This window comes from Nipponia nippon, unplaced genomic scaffold (assembly GCF_047370975.1).
Source record: "Nipponia nippon isolate SJK-2023a ecotype South Korea unplaced genomic scaffold, ASM4737097v1 scaffold_51, whole genome shotgun sequence".
NCBI classification, from domain to species: Eukaryota; Metazoa; Chordata; class Aves; order Pelecaniformes; family Threskiornithidae; genus Nipponia; species Nipponia nippon.
Window position 1 is genome coordinate 462,075 of NW_028262371.1, and position 21,552 is coordinate 483,626.

The window sequence follows — 21,552 nt, forward strand, 5'->3', positions numbered from 1 at the left end:
ATGGTTTGGGTGCTCCTGGGAGGTGTTTTGGCGGGGTTGCAATGGTTTGTGTGCTCCTGGGAGGTGTTTTCGGGTGTTGCGATGGTTTGGGTGCTCCTAGGAGCTGTTTTGGGGGGGTTGCGATGGTTTGGGTGCTGCTAGGAGGTGTTTTGGGGCGGGTTGCGATGGTTTGGGTGCTGCTAGGAGGTGTTTTGGGGCGGGTTGCGATGGTTTGGGTGCTGCTAGGAGCTGTTTTCAGGTGTTGCGATGGTTTGGGTGCTGCTAGGAGGTGTTTTGGGGCGGGTTGCGATGGTTTGGGCGCTCCTGGGAGGTGTTTTGGGGTGGGTTGCGATGGTTTGGGTGCTCCTAGGCGCTGTTTTCAGGTGTTGCGATGGTTTGGATGCTCCTGGGAGGTGTTTTGGGGGTGTGTGTGATGGTTTGGGTGCTCCTAGGAGCTGTTTTCAGGTGTTGCGATGGTTTGGGTGCTGCTAGGAGGTGTTTTGGGGCGGGTTGCGATGGTTTGGGTGCTGCTAGGAGGTGTTTTGGGGGGGTTGCGATGGTTTGGGCGCTCCTGGGAGCTGTTTTCAGGGGTTGCGATGGTTTGGGTGCTCCTGGGAGGTGTTTTCAGGTGTTGTGATGGTTTGGGTGCTCCTAGGAGGTGTTTTCAGGTGTTGCGATGGTTTGGGTGCTCCTAGGAGGTGTTTTCAGGTGTTGCGATGGTTTGGGTGCTCCTAGGAGGTGTTTTCAGGTGTTGCGATGGTTTGGGTGCTCCTGGGAGGTGTTTCGGTGGGGGGTTGCGATGGTTTGGGTGCTGCTAGGAGCTGTTTTCAGGTGTTGCGATGGTTTGGGTGCTCCTGGGAGGTGTTTCGGTGGGGGGTTGCGATGGTTTGGGTGCTGCTAGGAGCTGTTTTCAGGTGTTGCGATGGTTTGGGTGCTCCTAGGAGGTGTTTTGGGGCGGGTTGCGATGGTTTGGGCGCTCCTGGGAGGTGTTTTGGGGGTGTGTGTGATGGTTTGGGTGCTCCTAGGCGCTGTTTTCAGGTGTTGCGATGGTTTGGGTGCTCCTGGGAGTTGTTTTGGCGGGGTTGCAATGGTTTGTGTGCTCCTGGGAGGTGTTTTGGGGGAGTTGCGATGGTTTGGGTGCTCCTGGGAGTTGTTTTGGGGGGGGGTTGCGATGGTTTGGGTGCTCCTAGGAGCTGTTTTCAGGTGTTGCGATGGTTTGGGTGCTCCTAGGAGGTGTTTTGGGGCGGGTTGCGATGGTTTGGGTGCTGCTAGGAGGTGTTTTGGGGGGGGGGTTGCGATGGTTTGGGCGCTCCTGGGAGGTGTTTTGGGGGGGGTTGCGATGGTTTGGGTGCTCCTAGGCGCTGTTTTCAGGTGTTGCGATGGTTTGGGTGCTCCTGGGAGGTGTTTTCGGGTGTTGCGATGGTTTGGGTGCTCCTAGGAGGTGTTTTCAGGTGTTGCGATGGTTTGGGTGCTCCTAGGAGGTGTTTTCAGGTGTTGCGATGGTTTGGGTGCTCCTAGGAGGTGTTTTCAGGTGTTGCGATGGTTTGGGTGCTCCTGGGAGGTGTTTTCAGGTGTTGCGATGGTTTGGGTGCTCCTGGGAGGTGTTTCGGTGGGGGGTTGCGATGGTTTGGGTGCTGCTAGGAGGTGTTTTGGGGGGGTTGAGATGGTTTGGGTGCTGCTAGGAGGTGTTTTGGGGCGGGTTGCGATGGTTTGGGCGCTCCTGGGAGGTGTTTTGGGGGTGTGTGTGATGGTTTGGGTGCTCCTAGGCGCTGTTTTCAGGTGTTGCGATGGTTTGGGCGCTCCTGGGAGGTGTTTTGGGGGTGTGTGTGATGGTTTGGGTGCTCCTAGGCGCTGTTTTCAGGTGTTGCGATGGTTTGGGTGCTCCTGGGAGGTGTTTTGGGGGTGTGTGTGATGGTTTGGGTGCTCCTAGGCGCTGTTTTCAGGTGTTGCGATGGTTTGGGTGCTCCTGGGAGGTGTTTTGGGGGTGTGTGTGATGGTTTGGGTGCTCCTAGGCGCTGTTTTCAGGTGTTGCGATGGTTTGGGTGCTCCTGGGAGGTGTTTTGGGGGGGTTGCGATGGTTTGGGCGCTCCTGGGAGGTGTTTTGGGGGGGGTTGCGATGGTTTGGGTGCTCCTAGGCGCTGTTTTCAGGTGTTGCGATGGTTTGGGTGCTCCTGGGAGGTGTTTTGGGGGTGTGTGTGATGGTTTGGGTGCTCCTAGGCGCTGTTTTCAGGTGTTGCGATGGTTTGGGTGCTCCTGGGAGGTGTTTTGGGGGGTTGCGATGGTTTAGGTGCTGCTAGGAGCTGTTTTGTGGGGGGCTTGCGATGGTTTGGGTGCTCCTGGGAGTTGTTTTGGGGGGGGTTGCGATGGTTTGGGTGCTCCTGGGAGTTGTTTTGGCGGGGTTGCGATGGTTTGGGCGCTCCTAGGCGCTGTTTTCAGGTGTTGCGATGGTTTGGGTGCTCCTGGGAGGTGTTTTGGGGGGGGTTGCGATGGGGTGGGTGCTCCTGGGAGTTGTTTTGGCGGGGTTGCGATGGTTTGGGTGCTCCTGGGAGGTGTTTTCGGTTGTTGCGATGGTTTGGGTGCTGCTAGGAGGTGTTTTGGGGGGGGTTGCGATGGTTTGGGTGCTCCTGGGAGTTGTTTGGGGGGGCTTGGCCTTCACCCCCCACCCCCCCCTCCTCTCCCCCCGCAGTGCAAAGCACGGCTCCCACCGTCTACGCCGTGGCTCCTTGCTGCCCGCTGAATCCCGGTGACGCCGCCTTCCTCTGCCTGGTGACCAACTTCTTCCCCATGGAGGTCACCTTCCAGTGGGTGCAGGACAGCGCCACCACCACCGCCGTGGCCTTCCCCACCGTGCGGGACGCCAAGAGCAGCCTCTACACGGCCAGCAGCCGCGTCACCGTCACCGGCGGTCGCCACGAGCTGGAATGCCGCGTGTCGCACTCCGCTGTCGGCTCGCCTATCTCCAAGAAGTTCTCCACGGATGGTAGGAGATGGTTTTGGGGGGGGTGTGGGGGGGGTGGACGTCGTCGGACGCGGGGTGGTGGCCGCCATCTCGCGTCCCTTTGCAGTTTGCACGCCGGCGTCGCGACCGCCGCGGCTCTACTTGGTGGAACCTCGGTGTGACGGTGAAGATGGCGGTGAGCTGGAGCTTCTCTGCGTCTTCCGGAGCTCCGAAGGCGAGCGAGCCAAGTTGACCTGGTTGCAGAACGGGAGAGAGGTGCGCCCCAGCGCCGAGGAGGAGGAGGGCGGGCGGAGTTGGTTGAAGATCGAGCGGGAGAGTTGGGATAAAGGGGACGTCTACACCTGCAAGGCGACGGCCGGAGGCGTGGTGATGCGCAACAGCAGCAAGTGCACGGGTAAAAGGGGGCGGGGCCTGAAATGGGGGAGGGGTGGGGAGGGAGCAGATGGGAGGGAGGGCGACGAGGAGACATCAAACGTGGTGGACGGATGGATGGGTGGGTGGATGATGGATGGACGGACGGACGGACGGACGATGGATGGATGGGGAGACACCAGAGGTGATGGGTGGGTGGGTGGGTGGATGAGGAGGCATCAAACATGGTGGATGGATGGATGGATGGATGGACGGATGGATGGACGGACAGACGGATGGATGAGGAGCCATCAACCATGGTGGATGGATGGATGGATGGACGGATGGACGGACAGACGGATGGACGGACGGATGGATGAGGAGCCATCAAACACGGTGGAAGGATGGATGGATGGAAAGCCATCAAACATGGTGGATGGATGGATGGACGGACAGACGGATGGATGAGGAGCCATCAAACACGGTGGAAGGATGGATGGATGGAAAGCCATCAAACATGGTGGATGGATGGATGGATGGATGGATGGACGGACAGACGGATGGATGAGGAGCCATCAACCATGGTGAATGGATGGATGGATGGACACCAGATGATGGATGGACACCAGAGGATGGATGGACGGATGGATGGAGAGCTATCAAACATGGTGGATGGACGGATGGACGGAGGGATGGATGGACGGATGGATGAGGAGCCATCAACCATGGTGGATGGATGGATGGATGGACACCAGATGACGGATGGACGGATGGACGGATGGATGGATGGATGCAGAGCCATCAACCATGATGGATGGATGGATGGATGGACAGATGGATGGATGGAGAGCCATCAACCATGGTGGATGGATGGATGGACACCAGATGATGGACGGACGGATGGATGGATGGATGGATGGACACCAGATGATGGACGGATGGATGGATGGATGGAGAGCTATCAAACATGGTGGGTGGATGGATGGATGGACGGACGGACGGATGGATGAGGAGCCATCAACCATGGTGGATGGACGGATGGACACCAGATGATGGACGGACGAATGGATGGATGGATGGACATCAGAGGATGGATGGACACCAGATGATGGATGGATGGATGGACGGATGGACGGATGGACACCAGATGATGGACGGACGGATGGATGGATGGATGGACACCAGAGGATGGATGGACACCAGATGATGGATGGACGGACGGATGGATGGATGGACACCAGAGGATGGATGGACACCAGATGATGGATGGACGGACGGATGGATGGACGAGGAGCCATCAACCACGGTGGCTGGCTGAGGCGACACCAGGTGGCCACCACCAGCCACCGCCCGCCTCGGACCTTCTCCCCCTCTCCGCCCTCCCAGCCTGCCCCGGCGCCTCGCTCCCGCCGCAGCTCTACGTCACCCAACCCTCCTACGCCGCCCTCCTGGCCGGCCCCGCCTCCGCCTCCTGCCTTCTCCTGGGTTGGCACCTGGAAGGCGCCGCCCTCTTTTGGCGAGGGGACAGGGTGGGGCCGCCGGGTGCCCCCGCCCGCCACCCCAACGGCACCCAGAGCCTGCTCCTCACCCGCCCCGTCACCCTGCGGCAGTGGCTGGACGGGCGCCGCCTCCTCTGCCAGGCCGCCCTCCCCTGCCGCCGCGACCTCGCCCTGGAGCTGCCCCTGGGGCCCGCCCGTGAGTCGGGGCCCTACGGGGCCGTATGGGACCCTACGGGGCCCGGTGGGGCCCTATGGGGCTGGTTGGGGCCATATGGGGCTGGCTGGGGCCCTATGGGGACATATGGGACTGTATGGGACCACATGGGGCTGTATGGGGACATATGGGGCTGTATGGGACCACATGGGGCTGTATGGGACCACATGGGGCTGTATGGGCCGTATGGGGCTATATGGGGCTGTATGGGGCTATATGGGACCACATGGGTCTGTATGGGGCCGTACGGGGACATATGGGGCTGTATGGGGCTATATGGGACCACATGGGGCTGTATGGGCCGTACGGGGACATATGGGGCTATATGGGACTGCACGGGGCTGTATGGGGCCATATGGGGCTATATGGGGTTATATGGGACCGCACGGGGCTGTATGGGACCACATGGGGCCGTATGGGGCCGTATGGGACTGCACGGGGCCCTGTGGGACCCTATGGGGCTGGTTGGAGCCATATGGGGCTGGTTGGGGCCATATGGGGCTGGTTGGGGCCCTATGGGGCTGGCTGGGACCACATGAGGCTGTATGGGGCCGTATGGGGCTATATGGGACTGCACGGGGCTGTATGGGACCGCACAGGGCCCTGTGGGGCTCTATGGGGCTGGTTGGGGCCATATGGGGCTGTATGGGACCTCACAGGGCTGTATGGGACCGCACAGGGCCCTGTGGGGCTGTTTGGGGCCATATGGGGCTGCGTGGGGCTATATGGGACCGCATGGGACTGCACGGGGCTGTATGGGGCTATATGGGGTTGTTCAGGACCCTGTAGGCTTGCCCAGGGCCATATGGGATCGGGAGGGCCCTATAGACTCCTCCAGGGCCATACGGGGTCGGGAGGGCCCTATAGACTCCTCCAGGGCCATACAGGGTCGGGAGGGCCCTATAGACTCCTCCAGGGCCATACGGGGTCGGGAGGGCCCTATAGACTCCTCCAGGGCCATACGGGGTCGGGAGGGCCCTATAGACCTCTCCAGGGCCATATGGGATTGGGAGGGCCCTATAGGCTCGCCCAGGACCCTATAGGCTCGCCCAGGGCCATATGGGGTCCCACCCACACCTGCAGCTCAGGGTGTCCCCACCCCCCCCACCCCCACCCCAGCCGTCCCCAGGAGGCAACCGAAGGTGAAGGTCACCCGCGTCCCCCCCGGGGCCACCCAGGCAGGTCTCCTCCTCTGTGACATCACCGACTTCGCCCCCCGTGACATCATCATCCGGTGGGCGGGCGACCCCACCCAGGACCTCAGCGCCCGCACCCAAACGGGGCCCGTCAGCGGGCGGGATGTCTTCTCCACCCTCAGCATCCTCCGCTTGGAGGAGGGGGAGGAGGGGAAGGACTACGCTTGCGTGGTCCACCACCCCGCCCTGGAGCAAGCCTTGCGCGTCACCGAAGACGCCGGTGAGGACCGCCGCCGCCGCGCTTTTTGAGGGGGGGGGGGCGGGGAACGAGGCGGGGGGAGGTGGTTACGGAGGAGATGTCCACCGGGAACCCCTCCGCTGGTGCGCGGCTGTTGGTGTTGGCTCGATTTTGGGGTGCTGCTGTTGTCCTACGTGGGTTGGCATCTACACCGCGTTGGGGTTCTCCTCCCCACGCCCATCAGCCACCTGGTTTCTTCTTTGGAGGAGCACCCAAAGCCCTGGTGATGGTTTTTGGGGTGCTGCTGTTGTCCTACGTGGGTTGGCATCTACACCGGGTTGGGGTTCCACCACCAACGGGGTTGGGTTCTCCTCCCCACGCCCATCAACCACCTGATTTCTTCTTTGGGGAGCACCCAAACCCCCCCTGAGACGCTGTTTTGGGGTGCTGCTCGGCCCACACGGGTTGCCAGCTACAACAGGTTGGGTTTCCCCCACTTTCGCAGGTCCCCCCAAGGCGACCCCCACCCCCGTGACGCAGCAGAAGGCCTCACCCCACCCCGGTGAGCTCCTCACCCCTTGGTTTACCGCATCCCCAGCCCCTTTCGGGGGGCTCGGGAGAAGGGGGTTCACCCTTTGCGCCCCCTCCCCCCACCTTTTTTTTCCAGTTTGCCCCGAGTCTCCACCCTCCTCCCTCCAACCTCCTCCTTTCCGCGAGCTCTTCCAACGCCACGCGGCCAACTTGACCTGCTCCGCCCCGTTGGCCAACGCCACCGTCAGCTGGGAGGTCGAGGGCCGACCGGCGGCACCGGAGGCGGTGAAGATTCAGCCCGACGGAGCGACGGGGACGCGGAGTTGGTTACGGGTCAGCCTGAGGGACTGGAACGGGACGGCCAACTTCTCCTGCCGCCTGCGGAGCGAGGCCGGCGAGGCGCGGCTGGAGCTCAGCCGGATGATGGGTGAGGAGCCGGCGGCGGCCAGCAAAAAAAAAACCAAAAAAACCACCCTCGCGAGGCTGCAAAAAAGCGTTGCAACGCGGTAAAAAGCTTTGCAACGCAGCAAAAAGCTTTGCAAGGCTGCAAAAAAGCGTTGCAACGCGGTAAAAAAGCTTTGCAACGCGCTAAAAAAGCTTTGCAAGGCTGCAAAAAAGCGTTGCAACGCAGTAAAAAAGCTTTGCAACGCGCTAAAAAAGCTTTGCAAGGCTGCAAAAATGCGTTGCAACGCGGTAAAAAAGCTTTGCAACGCGCTAAAAAAGCTTTGCAAGGCTGCAAAAATGCGTTGCAACGCGGTAAAGAAGCTTTGCAAGGCTGCAAAAATGCGTTGCAACGCGGTAAAAAGCTTTGCAACGCGCTAAAAAAGCTTTGCAAGGCTGCAAAAATGCGTTGCAACGCGGTAAAAAAGCTTTGCAACGCGCTAAAAAAGCTTTGCAAGGCTGCAAAAAAGCGTTGCAACGCAGTAAAAAAGCTTTGCAACGCGCTAAAAAAGCTTTGCAAGGCTGCAAAAAAGCGTTGCAACGCGGTAAAAAAGCTTTGCAACGCAGCAAAAAGCTTTGCAAGGCTGCAAAAAAGCGTTGCAACGCGGTAAAAAAGCTTTGCAACGCGCTAAAAAAGCTTTGCAAGGCTGCAAAAAAGCGTTGCAACGCGGTAAAAAGCTTTGCAACGCGCTAAAAAAGCTTTGCAAGGCTGCAAAAAAGCGTTGCAACGCGGTAAAAAGCTTTGCAACGCGCTAAAAAAGCTTTGCAAGGCTGCAAAAAAGCGTTGCAACGCGGTAAAAAAGCTTTGCAACGCGCTAAAAAAGCTTTGCAAGGCTGCAAAAAAGCGTTGCAACGCGGTAAAAAGCTTTGCAACGCGCTAAAAAAGCTTTGCAAGGCTGCAAAAAAGCGTTGCAACGCGGTAAAAAGCTTTGCAACGCGCTAAAAAAGCTTTGCAAGGCTGCAAAAAAGCGTTGCAACGCGGTAAAAAAGCTTTGCAACGCGCTAAAAAAGCTTTGCAAGGCTGCAAAAATGCGTTGCAACGCGGTAAAAAGCTTTGCAACGCGCTAAAAAAGCTTTGCAAGGCTGCAAAAAAGCGTTGCAACGCGGTAAAAAGCTTTGCAACGCGCTAAAAAAGCTTTGCAAGGCTGCAAAAAAGCGTTGCAACGCGGTAAAAAAGCTTTGCAACGCAGCAAAAAGCTTTGCAAGGCTGCAAAAAAGCGTTGCAACGCGGTAAAAAAGCTTTGCAACGCGCTAAAAAAGCTTTGCAAGGCTGCAAAAATGCGTTGCAACGCGGTAAAAAGCTTTGCAACGCGCTAAAAAAGCTTTGCAAGGCTGCAAAAATGCGTTGCAACGCGGTAAAAAGCTTTGCAACGCGCTAAAAAAGCTTTGCAAGGCTGCAAAAAAGCGTTGCAACGCGGTAAAAAGCTTTGCAACGCGCTAAAAAAGCTTTGCAAGGCTGCAAAAATGCGTTGCAACGCGGTAAAGAAGCTTTGCAAGGCAGCAAAAAGCTTTGCAAGGCTGCAAAAATGCATTGCAACGCGGTAAAAAGCTTTGCAACGCAGCAAAAAGCTTTGCAAGGCTGCAAAAATGCGTTGCAATGCGGTGAAAAGCTTTACAAGGCAGCAAAAAGCTTTGCAAGGCTGCAAAAATGCGTTGCAACGCGGTAAAAAGCTTTGCAACGCGCTAAAAAAGCTTTGCAAGGCTGCAAAAAAGCGTTGCAACGCGGTAAAAAGCTTTGCAACGCGCTAAAAAAGCTTTGCAAGGCTGCAAAAATGCGTTGCAATGCGGTGAAAAGCTTTGCAACGCAGCAAAAAGCTTTGCAAGGCTGCAAGAAGCTTTGCAAGGCTGCAAAAAAGCGTTGCAATGCGGTAAAGAAGCTTTGCAACGTGGCAAAAAAGCCTTGCAGTGCTGCAAAAAAACGCTTGCAATGGCGCAAAAGGTCTTGCGATGCCACAAGGAGGCCGCAGAGCGGCCAAAAAGCCTCGCAAAGCGGCAAGAAAAGCTTTGCGATGCCACGAAAAAGCTTCGCCGAGCCACGAGAAGCCTTGTAGCGCCACGGCGAGCCGTGCAATGCCGCAGCAAGCTTTGCACCGCCACGGCGAGCCTTGCAATGCCACGGCAAGCTTTGCACCGCCACGGCGAGCCGTGCAATGCCACGGTGAGCTTTGCACCACCGCGGCAAGCTTTGCACCGCCACGGCGAGCCGTGCAATGCCACGGTGAGCTTTGCACCACCGTGGCAAGCTTTGCACCACCACAGCAAGCCTTGCAATGCCACGGCAAGCTTTGCAATGCCGTGGCAAGCTTTGCACCACCACAGCAAGCCTTGCAATGCCACGGCAAGCTTTGCACCACAGCGGCAAGCTTTGCACCGCCACGGCAAGCCTTGCAATGCCACGGCGAGCTTTGCAGCACCACGGCGAGCCTTGCACCGCCACGGCGAGCCTTGCACCGCCACGGCAAATCTTGCAATGCCACAGTGAGCCTTGCATCGCCACGGCGAGCCTTGCAATGCCGTGGCGAGCTTTGCAGCACCACGGTGAGCTTTGCACCACCGCGGCAAGCTTTGCACCGCCACGGCGAGCTTTGCGCCGCCACGCGCCGGGCCGACCAATGGGAGGTCCCCTCTGGACGCGGTGGCACCGGCTCCTCCCCCCTCCCGCAGGTCCCTTGAAGCCCCCCAGCGTCCACATCTTGCCCTCGGCGCCCGCCGAGGCCTGCGCCGGCCACGACTTCACCCTCTTCTGCCTCGTGAAGGACTTCTACCCGCCGGAGATCGCCGTCTGGTGGCGGCGGGGCGCCGCCGAAGGGCCGGCGGCCGCGGTGCCCAGCTGCGACCACGAAGCCCAACGCTGCGCCGTGGTCCTCGCCGTGGATGTGCCGTGGGGCGAGTGGGCGGGGGGCACCTCCTACGGCTGCTCGGCCGCCCACATCTCCTCCGCCGAGGTCACCGAGCAGACCGTCGACGCCCACGCCGGTAAGGGGCCGCTAACGAGAGGCGGGGTCATTAAGGAGGGGCTGATTACATCGGCGTGAGGTAATAATCCCGCCTCTGCCTCCTTCCCACAGCCCCCTGGGAATGCGCCGGCCAGCACTTCGTGCCTTGTGGCCTCCTGGGCGAGGGCGACGACCTGGAGCCGGAGGAGGACGGGAGCGCCTGGACCACCCTCTCCACCTTCGTGGTCCTCTTCCTCCTCCTCATCTTCTACAGCGGCTTCGTCACCTTCATCAAGGTAACCCCGTGGTTGGCTTGCCTGGCCACCGGTTGGCTTGCCCGGCCACCAGTTGGGTTGCTTGGCCACCAATTGTCTTGCTCGGCCACTGGTTGGCTCTCTTGGCCACCAGTTGGGTTGCTTGGCCATGGGTGGGCTCGCCTGGCCACTGGTTGGCTCGCCCAGCCACCGGTTGGCTTGCCCGGCCACCGGTTGGGTTGCTTGGCCACCAGTTGGCTTGCTCGGCCACCAGTTGGCTTGCTTGGCCACAAGTTGGCTTGCTCGGCCACCGGTTGGCTCTCTTGGCCACCAGTTGGGTTGCTTGGCCCCCAGTTGGGTTGCTTGGCCATGGGTTGGGTTGCTTGGCCACCGGTTGGCTTGCTTGGCCACCGGTTGGCTTGCTTGGCCACCAGTTAGGTTGCTTGGCCAATGGGTTGCGTTGCTTGGCCACGGGTTGGCTCGCCCAGCCACCAGTTGGCTCGCCCAGCCACCAGTTGGCTCGCTTGGCCGTGGGTTGGGTTGCTTGGCCAGCAGTTGGGTTGCTTGGCCACCGGTTGGCTTGCTTGGCCACCAGTTGGCTTGCTTGGCCACCAGTTAGGTTGCTTGGCCATGGGTTGGGTTGCTTGGCCACCAGTTGGCTTGCTTGGCCACCAGTTAGGTTGCTTGGCCATGGGTTGGGTTGCTTGGCCACCAGTTGGCTCGCTTGGCCACCAGTTAGGTTGCTTGGCCACCGGTTGACTTGCTTGGCCACTGGTTGGGTTGCTTGGCCACTGGTTGCCTTGCCCAGCCTTGGGTTGCCTCACTTGGCCAATGGTTGCCTCGCCTGGCCATGGGTTGCCTTGCTTTGCCACGGGTTGCCTTCCTTGGCCACCAGTTGCCTTCCTTGGCCACCGGTTGTGTTGCTTGGCCACTGGTTGTGTTGCTTGGCCACGGGTTGCCTCGCTTGGCCACGGGTTGCCTTGGGTTGGGTTGCCCGGCCAGGGGTTAGGTTGCCCAGCCACGGGGTTGCCTCACCCAGCCACAGGTTGCCCTTGCCACCCCCAGCACCCCACCCCCCCTCACGACCCCTTTCCCCTCCCCCACAGGTGAAATAACCCCCCCCTCCCCCACCCCCCGCCGTCGCCTTCACCCGCGGCACCGGCGAAGGCGGAAGAAACACCCGAAAACGGGGCGAAAACCACCGAAAACGGCTCAACCCCCCACTTTATTCCCGGATTCCTCGTCTCCGCGCGGCCGGCGGGGGGCGAACCGCCAATAAAACACCCGCTTGTCCTCACTTCCACCTCGTTTTTTTCTCTCCCGGGGCTTTTTGGGGTGAAAAAAAGCAATTTAGGGGGTGATTCGCCCCTCCCCCCCCCCAACCCCCGGCCGATGACTCAGAGGGAGAAACGCCGCTTCGGTAAACAGGACGCATCTGGGTGCCCCTCCCCCGCCCGATCCAGGTGCTCGCGGTCGAGCGCGGGCGGAAACGGCGCCGCTTTGAACCGAAAATGACTCAAATCGCCCCAAAAAAAAAAAAACCCCTCGACCAAAAGGGGAGAGGAGAAGCGAAACGGGGTTTTAGAATAAACAGAATTTAGGGGTTTTTTTTGGGGGGAGGGGGGGGGAGGGGAAATTCGGGGGCGCGCGGCGCCGCGCGGGGCGGGGGGGGAGGGGAGCGGGGGGTGTTTGAAGCTTGAGGAGAATTCGGGGCGAGAAAAATGGGTTTATTTCTCGGGAAAATGGGGTTTTTTTGGAAGTTTGATGGGAATTTGGGGTGTCGCGCCGAGAAAAATGGGGTTTTTGTATGGAAAATGGGGTTTTTTTGGAAGTTTGGTGGGAATTTGGGGTGTCGCGCCGAGAAAAATGGGGTTTTTGTAGGGAAAATGGGGTTTTTTTGGAAGTTTGATGGGAATTTGGGGTGTCGCGCCGAGAAAAATGGGGTTTTTGTAGGGAAAATGGGGTTTTTTTGGAAGTTTGGTGGGAATTTGGGGTGTCGCGCCGAGAAAAATGGGGTTTTTGTAGGGAAAATGGGGTTTTTTTGGAAGTGTAATGGGAATTTGGGGTGACGCGCCGAGAAAAATGGGTTTATTTCTCGGGAAAATGGGGTTTTTTGGGAGCTCGACGGGTATTGGGGTGTGATTGACCACGGAAAATGGGCTGATTTCACGGGAAAATGGGGTTTTTTTGGTAGCCTGATGGGAATTGGGGTCACGCGCCCACAAAACCGGGCTGATTTCAAGGGAAAAATGGGATTTTCCAGCTGCTGGAATTGGCCCCAGGTTCATTTTCGTCCTTGAATCCACCAAAAAAAAGTCACGAATCCACCTCCCGCGGGGGGGGACGAGAGGGGACGACCAAGCGCCGGGGTCTTCGCCCTTCGGCCGCCCTCAAAGGACCTGGGAGAGACACCGAGATTTAATTAATCGCCGTTAATTACTCCCCCGCCGGCGGCTCGCGCGCGCCGTTACCTTGAAGAGGGTGACGCCGGTGCTGTAGCAGAGGCTGAGGAGGAAGAGGACGACGAAGGTCACGGCCGTCCAGAGGTCGGTGGCGTCTTCCTCGGGCTCCATCTCCTCGCCCACCGTCACCAGGACGCAATCTGGGGGGCGGGGGGGAGGGGGCTTCAGTGGGGAGGGGGTGGGGGTGGGGCGGGGGGACGCCCGTTGTGGCCCGTCTCCGAAAACCCACCCTGCGAGCGAAGGGGCCACGAGGGTTTTTGAAGTAAAAAAACCCCATTTTCCCCCATTTCCCCCCATTTCCCCCATTTTCCCCCATTTTCCCCCATTTCCCCCCCATTTTCACCCATTTTCACCCATTTTTCACCCATTTTCCACCCATTTTCACCCTTTTCCACCCATTTTTCACCCATTTCCACCCTTTTTCCTCCATTCCCCCCATTTTCCAGCCATTTCCACCCATTTTCCACCCATTTTCCACCCATTTTCCACCCATTTTCACCCATTTCCCCCCATTTTCACCCCATTTTCCAGCCATTTCCCCCCGTTTCCCCCCATTTCCCCCCATTTCCCACCCATTTCCCCCCATTTCCCCCCATTTTCCCCCATTTTCCCCCATTTTCACCCATTTCCCACCCATTTCCCCCCATTTTCACCCATTTCCCACCCATTTTCACCCTTTTTCACCCATTTCCCCCCATTTCCCACCATTTTCACCCATTTCTCACCCATTTCGACACTTTTTCACCCATTTCCCCCATTTCCCACCATTTTCACCCATTTCTCACCCATTTTCCACCCATTTCCCCCATTTTCCCCCATTTTCCCCCCATTTCCCCCCATTTTCCCCTAATTTTCACCCATTTCCCCCATTTTCCCCCCATTTTCCCCATTTTCCCCCCATTTTCCCCCATTTTCCCCCCATTTTCCCCTAATTTTCACCCATTTCCCCCCATTTTCCACCCAATCCTTGCAAAAACCTCAAGGGCCACGAGGATTTGGGGGGGCGCGGAGCCAAAAAAAAACCATTTTCCCCCCATTTTCTACCCAAAAGCCTCCCGCCAGCAACGGGACCCCCGGGATTTTCGGTGCGGGCAGCAAAAAGTCCTTTTCCCCCTCATTTTTCACCCCAATTCTCTCTAAACGCCACCACAAAATGGCCGAAAACGAGGGGAAAAACGCATTCCTTCTCTCTCCGCCTCGCCGTCGGGGGAGGCCGGTCGATTTTTAAGGTGAAAAAGCCCCGATTTGGGGGGATTTTGGAGAGGGAGGGGCGTGGTTTGCAAGGAGAGGCCTCCCGTCCGCCCCGTGAGCGGCTGGGTGGGCTCCCCCCCCCATCACCCTTCCCAGGCGCCGCCGCCTTTGCTCAACAGAGCGAGGGATTGGGCGCGCCCCCCCCCCCCCCCCGCCTTCGTTCGCCCACACCGGCGGGGGGAGGGGCTTCTCCGAGGGGCGGGGGAGGGGGGACGCACGCGCCGGACGAAGACGACCCCAAGCTTGGCGCGCGATAACGGGGGTCGGCGGGGGGGGGTGGGGGGTGGGGGGTTGGGTCGTTTCGGTGGTTTTTTAGGCTCGGTTTTTATTCGGATGCGGAATTACAGCCCCGGCGCGCCCGCCCCGCGCTAAGCTCAGTAGCAGGTGACGTCGGAGTCGGAGAGGATCACCGAGACGTTGACGGCGGTGGGTTTACCGAGGGCTTTGTCCAGGTTCTTCTGCACGAAGTGCATGGGGATGCCGTCGTGGCCAACCACGCAGGCAAAGCTGTCGCCGCGTTGCCAGTCGGCTGCCGGCACGCTCAACTTGCTGTAAGCGGTGTAGGTATCTCCTTCTTCTTTGGGACCAAAGATGGTGAAGCTACCGGGGGCAACAGGACGATCTTCTTGGGTCCAGGTCACCAAGATGTCCCGAGGCCGGAACCCCAAGACCAAACAGGTCAAGGTGGCCGTTTCCTGACGGGCCAACTCCTCAGCCGGCGGCGGGAAGACGTAGACGGAAGGCGCCTTCACGGAGGCGGCTGTGGGGTGGGGCGCGAGAGAAGGTCAAGGGCGGTGGGAGGGACAGAGCTCGCCCGGCGGGCTGACTTCCTCCAATAGGCTGGCCCAGCTGGCCCTCCCAGTAAGGCAGAGCTTTCCCAGTAAGCTAGACCCTTCCAGTAGACTGGCCTCTTCCAGTAGACTAGCCCAGTTGGCTCTCCCAGTAGGCTAGACCCTTCCAGTAGACTGGCCTCTTCCAGTAGACTAGCCCAGTTGGCTCTCCCAGTAGGCTAGACCCTTCCAGTAGACTGGCCTCTTCCAGTAGACTAGCCCAGTTGGCTCTCCCAGTAGGCTAGACCTTTCCAGTAGACTAGCCTCTTCCAGTAGACCCTCCCAGTTGACCTCGCCAGTGGACAAGACCCTTCCAGTAGACTAGCCTCTTCCAGTAGACTGGCCCAGTTGACTCTCCCAGTAAGCTAGACCCTTCCAGTAGACTGGCCTCTTCCAGTAGACTGGCCCAGTTGACTCTCCCAGTAAGCTAGACCCTTCCAGTAGACTGGCCTCTTCCAGTAGACTGGCCCAGTTGACTCTCCCAGTAAGCTAGACCCTTCCAGTAGACCAGCCCCCTCCAGCAGACTGGCCCAGTTGACTCCCCCAGTAGACTAGCCTCTTCCAGTAGACCCTCCCAGTTGACCTCGCCAGTGGACAAGACCCTTCCAGTAGACCAGACCCTTCCAGTAGACTGGCCCAGTTGACTCCCCCAGTAGGCTAGACCCTTCCAGTAGACTAGCCTCTTCCAGTAGACCCTCCCAGTTGACCTCGCCAGTGGACAAGACCCTTCCAGTGGACAAGCGCCTACCTATGTCTTTCTTAATGGACTTGGTGATTGGCTGCCCGAGCTCGGGGACCGTGACGGCGCAGGTGAACTTCTCCCCGGAGTTCCACTCGTCGGCGCAGATCTTCAGGGTGCTGGTGAGGCGGTAAAGCCCGTTCTCCAACTTCTCCGCCGGCCCGGAGGTGACATCCAAGGCGTTGCCGTTCTCCCGGCTCCAGGAGAACTTCACGTCCTCGTGCGACTTCAGGTTGGTGGCCACGCAGGTGAGGCTGGCGTTCTGGCTGAGGTAGAGGTCCTCCAAGGAGGGCGGGAGGATGGTGACCTCCACCGCCGGTTTGGTATCTGGGAGGGAGCGGCGTTGAGCGGGCGGAGGGGCGGACGCCAAATGCCCCAGGGTGCCCCCTCCCTTCCCCCCCCCCCCCCCCCCCGTCCATCTGTCCGTCCGACCGTCTTAACCGTCCGTCCATCTCAACCATCTGGTGGGTCCACCAACCCCTTCCAGTTCTAGATCTTCTCCAGAACCCCACCATCTCCCCCTTCCTCCCCACCAGCCAGTTCTAGATCTTCTCCACCCAATCAACCAACCGGTTCTCCACCAACCAACCAGTTCTCTACCAATCAACTGGTTCTCCACCAATCAACCGGTTCTCCACCAATCAACCGGTTCTCCACCAACCAACCAGTTTCCCATCAACCAACCGGTTCTCCACCAATCAACTGGTTCTCCACCAATCAACCGGTTCTCCACCAACCAACCGGTTCTCCATCAACCAACTGGTTCTCCACCAACCAACCGGTTTCCTACCAATCAACCAGTTCTCCACCAATCAACTGGTTCTCCACCAACCAACCGGTTCTCCACCAATCAACTGGTTCTCCACCAACCAACTGGTTTCCCACCAACCAACCAGTTCTCCACCAACCAACCAGTTCTCCACCAACCAACTGGATTCCTACCAACCACCCGGTTCTCCACCAACCAACTGGTTTCCCACCAACCAACTGGTTTCCCACCAACCAACCAGTTCTCCACCAACCAACCGGTTCTCCACCAACCAACTGGTTTCCCACCAACCAACCAGTTCTCCACCAACCAACCAGTTCTCCACCAACCAACTGGATTCCTACCAACCACCCGGTTCTCCACCAACCAACCCGTTCTCCACCAACCAACCAACCTCCCACTCACCCAACCATCCAACCACCCACCCATCCGTGGCCGGTTGCCCCGCCCAGCTGCTCTCTCTCTCCGCAGCCAACCAACCATCCGACCTTCTCAACCTTCCAGCCAACCGTGACCTTCAGGAAACCCCGGCTTCCTTCAGCCTCACCTGAGCAGAAGGTGCTGATGTTGACGATGGCCGGCGCCTTCAGCGACGGGTGGGTCACCTTGCAAGAGTACTCGGCCCCGTGGTCCCAGCTCTCCTGGGTGACGTTGACCCGGCTGCTGAACGTGGCCTTGTCGCTGGAGCACATGTTGCAGGTGGTGTCCTCCTGGTGCAGGTCCACCACTTCGTGGTTCTTCAGCCATTGCACGCGGGCGTCGCCGGCTCGGTTCCCCTCGACGAGGCACAGCAGCAGGACCTTCTCCTCCTCGTGGTACTTGTTTGGGTCGCTCAGGAGCTTTATGTCGGGCTCATCAGGACGACATACGTCATCACCTAGGAGGTCACCAAGCCGTCAGGTAAGGCTGGGATCAACGCCAGCCCTTCTAGGTGGCCACCAAGCCGTCAGGCAAGGCTGGGAGCAAGGCCAAGCCATCTAGGTGGCCACCGAGCCATGGTGCAAGGCTTGGATCAAGGCTGGGCTCAACGCCAAGCCCTTCAGAGGTCCACCAAGCCATCACACAAGGCTGGGCTCAACACCAACCCATCTAGGTGGCCACCAAGCTATCGTACAAGGCTGGGCTTAAGGCTGGGCTCAAGACCAACCCATCTAGGTGGCCACCAAGACATCGTGCAAGGCTTGGATCAAGGCTGGGCTCAACACCAACCCATCTAGGTGGCCACCAAGCCACCACGCAAGGCTTGGATCAAGGCTGGGTTCAACACCAAGGCTTTCAGAGGTCCACCAAGCCGTCGTGCAAGGCTGGGCTTAAGGCTGGGCTCAACACCAACCCATCTAGGTGGCCACCAAGACGTCGTGCAAGGCTTAGACCAAGGCTGGGCTCAACGCCAAGCCCTTCAGAGGTCCACCAAGCCATCACGCAAGGCTGGGCTCAACACCAACCCATCTAGGTGGCCACCAAGCCACCACGCAAGGCTTGGATCAAGGCTGGGTTCAACACCAAGGCTTTCAGAGGTCCACCAAGCCGTCGTGCAAGGCTGGGCTTAAGGCTGGGCTCAACACCAACCCATCTAGGTGGCCACCAAGACGTCGTGCAAGGCTTAGACCAAGGCTGGGCTCAACGCCAAGCCCTTCAGAGGTCCACCAAGCCATCACGCAAGGCTGGGCTCAACACCAACCCATCTAGGTGGCCACCAAGCCACCACGCAAGGCTTGGATCAAGGCTGGGTTCAACACCAAGGCTTTCAGAGGTCCACCAAGCCGTCGTGCAAGGCTGGGCTTAAGGCTGGGCTCAACACCAACCCATCTAGGTGGCCACCAAGACGTCGTGCAAGGCTTAGACCAAGGCTGGGCTCAACGCCAAGCCCTTCAGAGGTCCACCAAGCCATCACGCAAGGCTGGGCTCAACACCAACCCATCTAGGTGGCCACCAAGCTATCGTGCAAGGCTGGGCTTAAGGCTGGGCTCAAGACCAACCCATTTAAAGGTCCAGCAAGCCGTCGCGCGATACCGGCGGCGACTCCCCGTTGCCTCTTCCCACCTGAGATGTCCTTGGTGACGGTTCTGGTGGCGCTGTGGTCAACCCTGCACTGGAAGGTGTTGCCGCTCAAGCTGTCGGCGGGGACGGTGAATTGACTGCTGAGGGTGTAGTAGCTGCCGTTGTCCACTACAACCGGAAAGGTCTCGGTTTCTCCTCCCACCTTGGAGACCCAGGTGACGGTGACGGGTTCGGGGAAGAAATCGCTGACCAAGCAACCGAAGGTGACGCTGTCGGTGCAGCCGTCGGCGTCGCAGGAGATCAGCGGGAAGACGTCGGGAGTTCTGCGGCTGACTGCGAAGAAGAACCCCCATTTTTGGGGTTTTAGGCCGGGTTTATTGGCACGAACCGGCCATTTCGGAGAACCGGTAGCCACCTTGGAGAACCGGTAGCCACCTTCGGCCTGTCGCCAAGTCGGTGGCCGCCGGGCTTCACCGAAAGATGATGTGAAAGTGCCGGGGGGGGAAAGGTCGCCGCCAGAAGGGGAAGTTCACCGCGGCGCGAGAATTTCCTCCTCGACAGGTTTCTCACCCCAAAACCGAGCCCCCCCCCCCCAATGACGTCACGGCGTCGCGCGCGCATATTCCGCGGGGATCCCCCCCTCCCCCCCTCCCCCCCCCCCCATTTTGGCACGCGGCGATGGCTCCGCCGGTGAGTGGCTTTGCAAAGCGGGGGCTTAGGCTTGGGCTTAGGCTCGCTCTCGCCCCGCTTTTGGGGTCAGCTCGGCTTTTGGGGGGGGCTTCGGGGGTGCCGCCGGGGGGGGGGGGGGGGCGCGGGGCTTGCTGTCGCAACCTAAGCTCAGCCTAAGGCTGAGCGCGGCTTAAACCTGGCTTTCCTAGAAAAACGCGAGGCTGAGCATCCTGAGCAAAGCTTAAAGCCGGGCTTTCCTAGACGGGCTTGAAGCCACGCATGGCTTGCACAGCCCTAGGGCTTTCCTAGAGATTAAGGCTGAGCTTGGCTTGCACAACTTAAAGCTGGGCTTTCCTAGAGAAGATTAAGGCTGAGCTTGGCTTGCACAGCTCTAGGGCTTTCCTAGGAATTAAGGCTGAGCTTGGCTTGCACAACTTAAAGCTGGGCTTTGCTAGACAGGATTGAAGCCACGCACGGCTTGCACAGCTCTACGGCTTTCCTAGAGAAGATTAAGGCTGAGCTTGGCTTGCACAGCTCAAAGCTGGGCTTTCCTAGAGAAGATTAAGGCTGAGCTTGGCTTACACAGTTTAAAGCCAGGCTTTCCTAGACGGGCTTGAAGCCACGCATGGCTTGCACAGCCCTAGGGCTTTTCTAGAGAAGATTAAGGCTGAGCTTGGCTTGCACAGCTCAAAGCTGGGCTTTTCTAGAGAAGATTAAGGCTGAGCTTGGCTTGCACAACTTAAAGCTGGGCTTTTCTAGAGAAGATTAAGGCTGAGCTTGGCTTGCACAACTTAAAGCTGGGCTTTGCTAGACAGGATTGAAGCCACACATGGCTTGCACAGCTCTATGGCTTTCCTAGAGAAGATTAAGGCTGAGCTTGGCTTGCACAGCTCAAAGCTGGGCTTTGCTAGAGAAGATTAAGGCTGAGCTTGGCTTGCACAGTTTAAAGCCGGGCTTTCCTAGACAGCCTTGAAGCCACGCATGGCTTGCACAGCTCTAGGGCTTTCTTGGAGAAGATTAAGGCTGAGCTTGGCTTGCACAGCTCAAAGCTGGGCTTTGCTAGAGAAGATTAAGGCTGAGCTTGGCTTGCACAGCTCTAGGGCTTTCCTAGAGAAGATTAAGGCTGAGCTTGGCTTGCACAGTTTAAAGCCAGGCTTTCCTAGACGGGCTCGAAGCCACGCATGGCTTGCACAGCTCTACGGCTTTCCTAGAGAAGATTAAGGCTGAGCTTGGCTTGCACAGTTTAAAGCTGGGCTTTCCTAGACAGCCTTGAAGCCATGCATGGCTTGCACAGCTCTAGGGCTTTCCTAGAGATTAAGGCTGAGCTTGGCTTGCACAACTTAAAGCTGGGCTTTCCTAGACGGGCTTGAAGCCACGCATGGCTTGCACAGCCCTAGGGCTTTTCTAGAGAAGATTAAGTCTGAGCTTGGCTTGCACAGCTCAAAGCTGGGCTTTTCTAGAGAAGATTAAGGCTGAGCTTGGCTTGCACAACTTAAAGCTGGGCTTTTCTAGAGAAGATTAAGGCTGAGCTTGGCTTGCACAACTTAAAGCTGGGCTTTCCTAGAGAAGATTAAGGCTGAGCTTGGCTTGCACAACTTAAAGCTGGGCTTTCCTAGAGAAGATTAAGGCTGAGCTTGGCTTGCACAGTTTAAAGCTGGGCTTTCCTAGACAGCCTTGAAGCCATGCATGGCTTGCACAGCTCTAGGGCTTTCCTAGAGATTAAGGCTGAGCTTGGCTTGCACAACTTAAAGCCGGGCTTTCCTAGACAAGCTTGAGACTGAGCAGGGCTGGAAGTTGAGCTTTCCACGAGCAGCTTGAAGCAGAGCTTTGCCAGATAAGCTCAAAGCTGAGCTTTTTCTAGAAAAGCCTGAAGCTGAGAACCACTCGGACAGCTCAAAGCTGGGCTTGCCTAGACAAGCTCAAAGCTGAGCGTGGCTTGCACAGCTCGGAGCCGGGATTTCCTACAGAAGATCAAGGCTTAGCATCGATGGCACGGCTCTGAGCTGAGCTTTTCCAGGTAATATCAAAGCTGAGCTTTGCTAGCACGGCTCTAAGCCGGGCTTTACTGGATAACATTGACGCTGAGTACCGATAACGCAGCTTGACGCTGAGCAGAGCTTGCATGGTTAAAACCTTGCTTTCCTAGAAAAGCTCAAGCCCAAGCGCGGCTGGCACGGCGCGATGTTAAGCACGGCTTGCGCGGCTCTGAGCTGAGCTTTACTAGATCGTATCGAGACGGCGGATTGCTAGCACAGCTCGAAGCTGAGCACAGCTTAAACCCGGCTTTCCTAGA

At 58.5% G+C, this 21,552-nt stretch overlaps 2 gene segments (V, D, J or C); one reads left to right on the forward strand and one right to left on the reverse strand.

Moving 5' to 3' along the window:
- Window positions 1–2,546: 2,546 nt before the first annotated feature.
- Window positions 2,547–11,819, forward strand: LOC148051908 (immunoglobulin heavy constant epsilon-like). The segment is given in 10 exon segments: window positions 2,547–2,568; window positions 2,666–2,959; window positions 3,045–3,332; window positions 4,676–4,984; window positions 6,122–6,418; window positions 6,882–6,938; window positions 7,044–7,334; window positions 10,013–10,324; window positions 10,417–10,580; window positions 11,645–11,819. Coding segments are annotated over 10 exon segments (2,043 nt in total).
- A 2,737-nt stretch (window positions 11,820–14,556) lies between these two features.
- Window positions 14,557–19,110, reverse strand: LOC104012213 (Ig mu chain C region secreted form-like; the record flags this gene model as incomplete). The annotated part of the segment is given in 4 exon segments: window positions 14,557–15,011; window positions 15,830–16,147; window positions 17,137–17,466; window positions 18,633–19,110. Coding segments are annotated over 4 exon segments (1,512 nt in total), but the record flags the coding sequence as incomplete, so codon positions are not given.
- Between the last annotated feature and the right edge of the window lie 2,442 nt (window positions 19,111–21,552).